The 11,582-nt window shown below is 47.2% G+C and overlaps 1 protein-coding gene across 2 annotated transcripts in view; it reads left to right on the forward strand.

Moving 5' to 3' along the window:
- NSD2 (nuclear receptor binding SET domain protein 2) overlaps window positions 1-11,582 on the forward strand; it is a 104,082-nt gene that overhangs the window by 69,135 nt on the left and 23,365 nt on the right. For both annotated transcript variants that reach the window (XM_073574440.1, XM_073574441.1), the window contains 3 exons: window positions 4,087-4,190; window positions 4,532-4,801; window positions 5,053-5,169. In XM_073574440.1, coding sequence (XP_073430541.1) covers window positions 4,087-4,190; window positions 4,532-4,801; window positions 5,053-5,169 — 491 coding nt within the window. The remainder of the gene's footprint in view (window positions 1-4,086; window positions 4,191-4,531; window positions 4,802-5,052; window positions 5,170-11,582) is intronic.

The raw sequence follows: 11,582 nt of genomic DNA on the forward strand, positions 1-11,582 counted from the left end.
TGCATGACGTAGAATATAGAACAATAGCACATTCTTTTAGGGTCTCATCTCATATCTTGTACAAGCTAGAACAGTCTGGTTTCATAACAGCCGTGAACTTTCATCTAGTTAAGTTACAAAATTTAACTCTTAAACAACAAAATGGCGTTGCAAGCACAAAAATGGATCCCGAAGAACAAGATGTCCCGTACATCTGAATACTGTACTTCACACCAATAAAAGTAAAATTAATTGAGCCATCAGTAGGTTAAATGTTTTTGAATATCCATATTGAATCAAGAGCCCCATATAATGCTCCATACAAAATACACCCCATATAATGCTGCACAAAGGCTAATAATGGCCCCATAAGATGCTCAATAGAATATGCCCCATATAATGCTCCATAAAGGTTATGGCCCAATAAGATGCTCCATAGATTATGCCCCCATAAATGCTCCATAGATTATTCCCCCCATAAAATTACCCCATAGAATATGCCCCCATATGCTGCTACATAGAATATGCCCCCATATGCTGTTACATAGAATATGCCCTCATATGCTGCCCCATAGACTATGCCCCATAGACTATGCCCCCATATACTGCCCCATAGAATATGCCCCATATGCTGCTCCATATATTATGCCCCCATATGCTGCTCCATGGAATATGCCGCCATATGCTGCTCCATAGAATATGCCCCCATATGCTGCCCCATTGACTATGCTGCCCCATTGACTATGCCCCCATATGCTGCCCCATAGAATATGCCCCATATGCTGCCCCATATATTATGCCCCCATATGCTGCTCCATGGAATATGCCGCCATGTGCTGCCCCATAGACTATGCCCCCATGTGCTGCCCCATAGACTATGCCCCCATGTGCTGCCCCATAGACTATGCCCCCATGTGCTGCCCCATAGACTATGCCCCCATTTGCTGCCCCATAGACTATGCCCCCATGTGCTGCCCCATATATTATGCCCCCATATGCTGCTCCATGGAATATGCCCCCATGTGCTGCCCCATAGACTATGCCCCCATGTGCTGCCCCATAGACTATGCCCCCATGTGCTGCCCCATAGACTATGCCCCCATGTGCTGCCCCATAGACTATGCCCCCATGTGCTGCCCCATAGACTATGCCCCCATGTGCTGCCCCATAGACTATGCCCCCATGTGCTGCCCCATAGACTATGCCCCCATGTGCTGCCCCATAGACTATGCCCCCATGTGCTGCCCCATAGACTATGCCCCCATGTGCTGCCCCATAGACTATGCCCCCATGTGCTGCCCCATAGACTATGCCCCCATGTGCTGCCCCATAGACTATGCCCCCATGTGCTGCCCCATAGACTATGCCCCCATGTGCTGCCCCATGGACTATGCCCCCATGTGCTGCCCCATGGACTATGCCCCCATGTGCTGCCCCATGGACTATGCCCCCATGTGCTGCCCCATGGACTATGCCCCCATGTGCTGCTCCATGGACTATGCCCCCATGTGCTGCTCCATGGAATATGCCCCCATGTGCTGCTCCATGGAATATGCCCCCATGTGCTGCTCCATGGAATATGCCCCCATGTGCTGCTCCATGGATTATGCCCCCATGTGCTGCTCCATGGAATATGCCCCCATGTGCTGCTCCATGGAATATGCCCCCATGTGCTGCTCCATGGAATATGCCCCCATGTGCTGCTCCATGGAATATGCCCCCATGTGCTGCTCCATGGAATATGCCCCCATGTGCTGCTCCATGGAATATGCCCCCATGTGCTGCTCCATGGAATATGCCCCCATGTGCTGCTCCATGGAATATGCCCCCATGTGCTGCTCCATGGAATATGCCCCCATGTGCTGCTCCATGGATTATGCCCCCATGTGCTGCTCCATGGATTATGCCCCCATATAACTTTCAGCCCAAAAAAAAGGCTAAAAATCTCGGCTTATACACGAGTATATACGGTAAATGTTCATTTTTTTTTTTAAAAGAAAACATTCAAAAAAAATTCCTGTGAAGCACCTGAAGGGTTAATAAACTTCTTGAGTGTGGTTTTTAGCACCTTGAGGGGTGCAGTTTTTAGAATGGTGTCACTTTTGGGTATTTGTCACATAGACCCCTCAAAGTGGCTTCAAATGTGGTCACTAAAAATAAAATGGTGTTGTAAAAATAAGAAATCGCTGGTCAACTTTTAACCCTTATAACTTCCTAACAAAAAAAAATTTGGGTTCCAAAATTGTGCTGATGTAAAGTAGACATGTGGGAAATGTTTAAGTATTTTTGTGTGCCATATATCTCTGTGATTTAAGGGCATAAAAATTCAAAGTTGGAAAATTGCGAAATTTTCACCAAATTTCCATTTATTTATTTTTTAACGAACGCAAATTATATCAAAGAAATTTTGCCACTAACATGAAGTACAATATGTCACAAGAAAACAGTGTCAGAATCACCGGGATCCATGGAAGCGTTCTGGTCATTAGCGTGCAAACCACCCTTGGGGGTACAGGGGTTAATATGGACTAGTGTGAATGATGGGATGTCCCCTTGTGGCCCCCAGGACAGGCAGGTGATTGCCTCCTGCACCTGCTTCTCTCTGCTCGGGGGGTGGCTCGGTTTTGTCATGCACAACTTGTAGTCTTGCAAAGGGAATGTATCATCAGAAAATGATTTATCACATTTGTAATTTACTTAATTAAAAATCTTCGAGCTTCTCAAGAGCAGAAGGATTCTTAATCCTATAGTTCACTGCTGCTGCCTCACCCATTGCAAAGCGATCCCTGCCAGCATCATGGGAGAGCGCCCGCAGTTCATGCCAGTGGTGTGACTTCTGTTCCAAATTGGCAACCTTCAGGTGCGCACCGCCCCATAGTCAGAAGCAGGGAGATTGGGTAGCTGCGTGCTCCTGATGATAGATGAGCATACCCCTGTAAAAGGAACTTCTCGCCAGATCTGGCCGATTGCGGTAAGATCACCACCTTTCAGGGCCGATATACCGCAATCTGTAATATCTACCCACAACCCAGCCTGCAAGGCAAGAAAAAGAGCTTTTATTATACTTGCCTGCAAGGTGGTGCGAGAGGTGTCTATGTTCTTGGTACAGCCCCTGTTGAGGCAAAGTACCGCAGTGCGCAGGCATCGGGAAAGGTCAAAGAGCCCCTGCGCCTTTGCACTGCAGTACTTCACTCGCAATATTTGTGCCTTAAAGCCTCTATACTTTATACTAGACTCACACTTTGTGTTCTGTACAGAAGAACTTTCAGCAGTCTCATTACCATCACAGATAAGATTACAAACTACTCTATATACAGTAGATAACACAGGATCCACCATTCACGATAGGTGATGTCACAGCTCACCTTCTCCCTTTCTCTTCACAGTGACCATTTCCCAAGTCAGAGCATGAGCAGATAATGTCTCTGTACACTCAGATAGGGTCAGTCAGTGTATTGGTAATGTCCATGGTAGTCTACTGTTGCGCCTAGTGGCCAGTCTAAAAATTGCAAGATTTTTTTTTCACGATATAGTGACAGGAAAACTACCAAAAAACTAAAAAAATAAATACATTTAACCTAAAAATCTATTCAGATATGTAGTAAGTATAATAGTAATATTAGTGAGCACTTAGAAATGTAGTATAGTTCCTTTGATTCGCTATGTTGCTTACCCCATGTGCAGGGCATTGCAGTAGCTTAGATATCCATGGTTACGACCACTCATATAGTGACAGCTGGTCGTAGCTATGGATATCTAAGCAAAGTCAATGCCCTTCACATGGTGTAAGAGACACAGCTAATCAGAAGAACTATTCCACATTTTTATTTGCAATATTACTATTACGCCTACTACATTTTGGAGACGGGAAAACCCCTTTAAACAGTAGTTAGGTTTTGTTTGTGTGTACCCTTTAAAACCAGATCGGTGGTCCTTGTTAGTCTTTTTTTTTTTTTTTTTTTCTTTTTTGATAGTCTTGTTGTGCTGTTGCATTGTTCAGCCGTCTGTGGAAGGTTTTTGACTGGTTAATTTCTCGTTCGATGTTGGAAACCTTCTTACTCGAAAATAAATGCTCAGTAAACTCTACTTCTTTTTATTCCCTTAAAGCTTTACAAGAAGCTGAAGAACGATTTATTGAGATCCAATCGCAACGAAAAGCAAAAGAAACTCAGGAAAACGAAAAGAAGCCACCTCCTTATAAGCACATAAAGGTATGATGACCAGACTAATGCTCATAACAGCGGCTGCATGGGTAAGAATGGGGATCTGTGTGAATGGAGTCCTAGTGAGCATACACGACCACCGCTCCATTCATTGTAGCGCACCACCGTTCCCACAGACAACTCCCATAGAAGTGAATGGAGCTGTGGTCATACATGCTCACTAGCAATCCATTCAAACTGAGCACCTGAGTCTCCTGTTCTCAAGGTCTGGGGGGCTTAGTGGCCATACCCCCCCCCCCAGCAGTCATGCATTTTGTGAATAGGTGATGTTTTATTTTTTTTTTTCCTCAAGATTTTTTTTTTATTCTTAAGTTTTATTTTTCCTTTAGATAAATAAACCTTATGGGAAAGTCCAAGTTTACACTGCGGATATCTCTGAAATACCCAAGTGCAATTGTAAGCCGACCAGCTACAAACCCTGTGGACTTGACTCTGAATGTCTGAATCGCATGCTGATGTACGAATGCCACCCGCAAGTGTGCCCCGCTGGAGATAAATGTCAGAATCAGAATTTCACCAAACGTCTGTATCCAGAGACCAAGATCATCAAAACCGAGGGCAAAGGATGGGGTCTCATTGCTACTAGAGACATAAAAAAGGTAGACTGCAGCGCTTGATCTTTCTTTAAAGCCTATAAACACCTCTTGATATGAAAAAAATGCTTTAATTTTTTACATATGTTAGTGGTTGGTTAATAAAATTGAAATACATATCAACCTTCATTCATTTTAGACCCCCTATTATGCATTTTCTCACCTTTGGCAGATTTACTCTCCCCTCCCTATAGGGAAACACGGAGGTCGCCCAATGCAATGTAAAAAGTCTTATCAATTAATGTCTTTCATTGCAGGGAGAGTTTGTAAATGAATATATAGGGGAGCTTATAGATGAAGAGGAGTGTATGGCAAGAATTCGCCGCGCACAGGAGAACGATATCATGCACTTTTACATGCTGACCATTGACAAGGTACGTGACTGTGAACCGCTCTGCTGTAACGTGAGCAGTTTTGCTGCAAACGCTATGAAAACCTATAGGTTTGTAGAAGCTGAATACCACAACTTATTCTTTTTCTATACAATGTTGCTATAATAATCAATCCCTAATATGCCCTCCAGAGCCACCAGGGAAAATGGAAAAACTCCTAGTCCTGTACAGGCTCTCCGCTTATAGTATGATGCTAATGCTGGGCTGGTACCTTGCTATAGTAGGTGGGCACGTGGCATAGAAACCCTGCCGTAATGCATCCAAACTAAAGGGAATCTGTCACCCCCTTTTTTTCGAATGAGCTGCTGGCACTGCCATCAGGGGCTTATCTACAGCATGCTGTAGATAAGCCCCTGATGGTTGTGCCGGCAGCTCATATTTGACAAAAGGGGGTGACAGATTCTCTTTAAAGAGTTAGAACCTTTGCAAATAACCTTAAGGATGCAGTCAATATTCCTTTCTTCTACACCTCATTGGGGGACACAGACAGCAGGTGTTATGCTGCTTGCCACTAGGAGGATGCAGTCAATATTCCTTTCTTCTACACCTCATTGGGGGACACAGACAGTGGGTGTTATGCTGCTTGCCACTAGGAGGACACTAAGCAAAACAGAAAAAAGTTAACTCCTCCCCTGCAGTATACACCCTCTCGCTGGATGAGATATCTCCAGTTGATGCTTAGTGTCTGTAGGAGGCACTTGGGTCTGGTTTCAGACCCCACCGTTTTTATTTTTGAATTTTCTGCAAATTTTTTTATTCAGTCGCCACGACAGCGCCACAAGAGAGGGGATCCGCCCTTTGGGGACAGGAAACTTACAGACACAAAAAGGGCGGCCCTCTCCCTCAGTTTGGTTTCCTGTCCTCGACAGGTGGACTTCTGCAGACATACCTCGTGGCAGAAGAGTCCCAGGACCGGTGGGGTCGGGTCAGGCAGCGGGAGGGCCCCTGTCGCGGCTTCCCAGTGTCCTGGAGGTGCCCACGACAGGGGGTGTGTTCGTGCGGCAGCAGCAGCGCAAAGCACCCTCCAGGGGAGGGTTGTCTTTAGGGGGGGCCCATTGCCACGTGTACGGCAAAGTACACGCACGGGCGCCTCCCTTCTCCGGGCCGGTTCTGCTGGCGGCGTCCGGGGTGGTTCTCGGGGGGGGGGGGGGGGGGGGGGGCGGCTTTACGGTCTCAGCGGTGCCCGCCGGCGGCGGCTGTGATGCGTCGGAAGGGGCGGTCCCTGATGACGCGGCCTGATGACGTGGCCGGGCATGCACAGGGGGACCGGCGGCACGGGCCTCTCTGAAACGCTGCGCTGGTAAGCTTCGGGGGGAGGGCACCGGAGCCCAGGGATGGGCGTCGCGGGTGGGGGCGTCCCCGACGTGCAGTAGTACCGGGCAGGCCGCCCGGATCCGCCTGCTGGCCCCACAGGAGGGGCCGGTAACATTGGGGGAGCCGGCATATATAAGGAAGCTGCGTAGGCACCTAGAGGCTTCTAGGCCATTACATGTAATGGATACTTCGGAGCATGCGGCATCGTCAGATCGTCCGCAGCAAGAAAAACCCCACACTTCAGCTTCGCAGCGGCGGTCTAGTGGCAGTGGCCGCCTTACAGAAGCTAAAGCCAGCCAAAAGGACAAGGATAAGTCCAGCAGGTCCTCAGGCCGCAGAGACACATCGGCTAAGACGGACCCCCCCACAGACTACGGTACCTCTTACTACGGCCAGGGGGTAAGTGATCTTTGTGAAAGTTCATTTAGTGATATATTATCTCCCCTTATGTTCCCTCTCTCCAAAATTAGCAGGGACAAAAGAGTTCCGCTAAGACCAAACACAGGGAGTGTGCCGAATGTGGCGTTCCACTCCCCGATGGCCAGGAGAAGAAACTTTGCAGACCCTGCATCCAGAGCCTAATAGCGGAGGAGACCCCAGACCTGTCCACTACTCTGAGGGAGTTGGTTAGACAGGAGATTAAGGGTTTTGATAAAGCCCGATCGCAGGAAAGACTGGTTAAAGAAGTGGGACCCGGGCTCCAGGGTTCAGACTCGGGGAGCGACTCAGGGGAGCCGATATCAGATTCATCCCCTTCATCATCCTCATCAGTGAGAGCAGGACGTCCTTGTTTTCCGCCGGACCAGATTGACTGGCTAGTAAAGGCAGTGAACACTACTATGGGGATCGAGGAGCCCCAGCCAGAAAGTTCCATACAGGATCTTATGTTTAGAGGACTGGATAGGAAGTCTCGTAGATCCTTCCCAGTTATGGACAAAATTCCCTAATTTCGCAGGAGTGGAAGAAACCCGAAAGAAAGGGTTTCCTGCCACCAGCGTTTAAGAGGAAGTACCCGTTTAAAGGGTCAGCATCAGCCGCATGGGATAAAAGCCCCCAAGCTTGATGTGGTGGCCAAGGCCTGCAAAAGAACTTCTCTGCCATTCGAGGATCTGGGTAGTCTCAAAGATCCATTAGATAGAAGAGCTGACGTGTTCCTGAAAGGGTCTTGGGAAACCTCAGCGGGATCTCTTAGGCCAGCTATTGCAGCCACGTGTACAGCCCGGTCTATGATGGTGTGGCTAGAGCGCCTAGAGGAACAGCTCAGGGACAAGGTCCCTAGGGAAGAGATCCTATCGTCACTCCCTATGATTCAAGCGACGGCAGCATTCCTGTCAGACGCATCCAGATCAGCAGCTTTGTCTAATGCCGCCCGCAGGGCCATATTGCTGAAGTGTTGGCCAGGGGATATGCAGGCCAGGTCGAAGCTGTGCAACATCCCTTGTGAAGGGGGACACTTGTTTGGCTCAGTACTAGACGAGCTCCTTGAGAAGGCAGGCGACAGTAGGAAAGGTAGAGGATGTATGTTTTCCTCTTCTGACCGCAGAAAACCGCAATGACTGACGGACCAGGTTGGAGGCAGGCTTTTACAGTTCTTTCCGGCCTGGAATGACATTTCAAATAGTCACTGGATCCATAGCATCATTAAAACGGGGCTAAAATTTGAGTTCCGAGAAACGCCTATTGATCGATTTGTTTTGACTCCCACACGTTTTTCCCCCTGCAGAACAACGGGCGTTAGAGTCTGAGGTCCGGGAACTTCAGCAGAAGGGTGTCCTGGTGAAACTTCCAGAGGGACAGAGGTAAGGGATTTTACTCCCCCCTCTTCTTGGTCAAAAAGCCTGATGGTTCCTTCCGTACCATCATAAACCTTAAAGGCCTCAAGAAATTTATTTTCATACACACCTTCAAAATGGAATCAGTTAACCCCTTCACGGCCAATGACGCCACATAGGCGTCATGAAAACAGGTGACATCATGACTTTAAAGCCCCCCTGCTGGTCAGGTGACCTATGTCACTGAAAGGTCACCCGACCCGCAGATACAAAGGGCTTTGTACTTCACCACGGGGGGCGTGGCTTCGCCCCCACGTGGCTACGATCGCTCTGATTGGCTGTTTCACTTTTAACAACTAATCAGAGCGATAGTAATATTTCATCAATGAAAATTGATGAAATATTACAATCCAGCCATGTCCGACGCTGCTGTAGTATCGGACATGGCTGGTGACACCGATCCGACCCTCCCTCCCCCCCCCCCCCCCACCGGTTAACGGGGTCGATCTGCCCCCCGTCACTGAATGACAGCGGCGATGTGCCACCGCTGTCATCATCTGCCCCCCCCCCGCCTTCCCTCCGCTCCCCCTGTCTCACAGTGATCAAAATAGAATGAAAAGTAAATAAACCCCCCCTTTATCACCCCCCATAGGCAGGGACAAACAATATAAGAAATTTTTATATTTTTTTCCGTTAGGATTAGGGTTGGAAAGAGGGTTAGTTTTGGAATTAGGGTTAGGGTTGGAAAGAGGGTTAGGGTTGGAATTAATTAGGGTTAGGGTTGGAATTAATTTAGGGTTAGGCTTGTGGTTGGGGTTAGGCTTGTGGTTGGGGTTAGGCTTGTGGTTGGGGTTAGGCTTGTGGTTGGGGTTAGGCTTGTGGTTGGGGTTAGGCTTGTGGTTGGGGTTAGGCTTGTGGTTGGGGTTAGGCTTGTGGTTGGGGTTAGGCTTGTGGTTGGGGTTAGGCTTGTGGTTGGGGTTAGGCTTGTGGTTGGGGTTAGGCTTGTGGTTGGGGTTAGGCTTGTGGTTGGGGTTAGGCTTGTGGTTGGGGTTAGGCTTGTGGTTGGGGTTAGGCTTGTGGTTGGGGTTAGGCTTGTGGTTGGGGTTAGGCTTGTGGTTGGGGTTAGGCTTGTGGTTGGGGTTAGGCTTGTGGTTGGGGTTAGGCTTGTGGTTGGGGTTAGGCTTGTGGTTGGGGTTAGGCTTGTGGTTAGGGATGTGTTGGGGTTAGGGTTGAAGTTAGAATTGAGGGGTTTCCACTGTTTAGGCACATCAGGGGGTCTCCAAACGCGACATGGTGCCACTATTGATTCCAGACAATTTTGCGTTCAAAAAGTCAAGCAGTGCTCCCTCACCTTCCAAGCCCCGACGTGTGCCCAAACAGTGGTTTACCCCAACATATGGGGTATCAGCGTACTCAGGAAAAATTGCACAATAACTTTGGGGGTCTAATTTCTCCTGTTACCCTTGGGAAATTAAAAAATTGGGGGCTAAAAAATTATTTTTGTGGAAAAAAATTTATTTTTTTATTTTTACGTCTCTGCGTTATAAACTTCTGTGAAGCACTTGGAGGGCTCAAAGTGCTCACCAGGCATCTAGATAAGTTCCTTGGGGTGTCTAGTTTCCCAAACGGGGTCTCTTGTGGGGGGTTTCTATTGTTTAGGGCACATCAGGGGCTCTGCAAACGTAACGACGACCGCAGACCATTGCATCAAAGTCTGCATTTCAAAACATCACTACTTCCATTCCGAGCCCTTACGTGTGCCCAAACAATGGTTCCCCCCATATATGGGGTACCAGCGTACTCAGGACAAACTGGACAACAACTTTTGTTGTCCAATTTATCCTGCTACCCTTGTGAAAATAAAAAATTGCTGGCTAAAAATCATTTTTTTGAGGAAAAAGTTATTTTTTATTTTCACGGCTCTGCGTTATAAACTTCTGTGAAGCACTTGGGGGTTCAAGGTGCTCACCACACATCTAGATAAGTTCCTTGGTGGGGGTCTAGTTTCCAAAATGGGGTCACTTGTGGTGGGGTTCCACAGTTTAGGTACATCAGGGGCTCTGCAAATGTAACATGACGCCCGCAGACCATTCCATCAAAGTCAGCATTTCATAATGTCACTACTTCCCTTCCGAGCCCCGACGTGTACCCAAACAGTGGTCCCCACCCACATATGGGGTACCAGCGTACTCAGGACAAACTGGACAAAAACTTTTGGGGTCCAATTTATCCCGGTACCCTTGTGAAAATAAAAAATTGCACACTAAAAGATAATTTTTTGAGGAAAAATTTTTTTTTATTTTCACGGCTCTGCGTTATAAACTTTTGTGAAGCACTTGGGGGTTCAAAGTGCTCACTATGCATCTAGATAAGTTCCTTAGGGGGTCTAGTTTGAAAAATGGGGTCATTTGTGGGGGAGCTCCAACGTTTAGGCACACAGGGGCTCTCCAAACACGACATGGTGTCCGCTAACGATTAGAAGTCATTTGCATTTCAAAAAGTCATATGGTGCTCCTTCCCTTCCAGACCCTGCCGTGCGCCCAAACAGTGGTGTATGACCACATATGAGGTATCAGTGCACTCAGGAGAAATTGCCCAACAAATTTTAGGATCCATTTTATCCTGTTGCCCAGGTGAAAATGAAAAAAACTGAGGCTAAAAGAAAATTTTTGTGAAAAAAAGTACTTTTTTTTTTCTATTCAGATCAATTTGTGAAGCAGCTGGGGGTTCAAAGTGATCATTATGCATCTAGATAAGTTCCTTAGAGGGTCTAGTTTCCAAAATGGGGTCACTTGTGGGAGATCTCCAATGTTTAGGCACACAGGGACTCTCCAAACGCGACATGGCAACCGCTAAATATTCCAGCATATTTTCCATTCAAAAAGTCAAGCGGTGCTCCCTCTATTCTGAGCCCTGCCATGCGCCCAAACAGTGGTTTATGACCACATATGAGGTATCTGTGCACTCAGGAGAAATTGCCCAACAAATCTTAGGATCCATTTTATCCTGTTACCCATGTAAAAATGAAAAAAACTGAGGCTAAAAGAAAATTTTTGTTGGAAAAATTAAAATGCCCATTTTTTCTTTCCACGTTGCTTTAGTTCCCGTGAAACACCTGAAGGGTTAATAATCTTCTTGAATGTAGTTTTGAGTTAGCTTGAGGGGTGCAGTTTTTAGAATGGTGTCACTTTTGGGTATTTTCTGCCATGTAGACCCCTCAAAGTGACTTCAAATGTGAGGTGGTCCCTAAAAAAAAAAAAATTTTGAACATTTTCTTGTAAAAATGAGAAATCGCTGGTCAACTTTTAA

The sequence above is a fragment of the Dendrobates tinctorius genome, unplaced genomic scaffold, assembly GCF_039654945.1.
Source record: "Dendrobates tinctorius isolate UK_male_01 unplaced genomic scaffold, ASM3965494v1 ptg000039l, whole genome shotgun sequence".
Classification (NCBI taxonomy): Eukaryota; Metazoa; Chordata; class Amphibia; order Anura; family Dendrobatidae; genus Dendrobates; species Dendrobates tinctorius.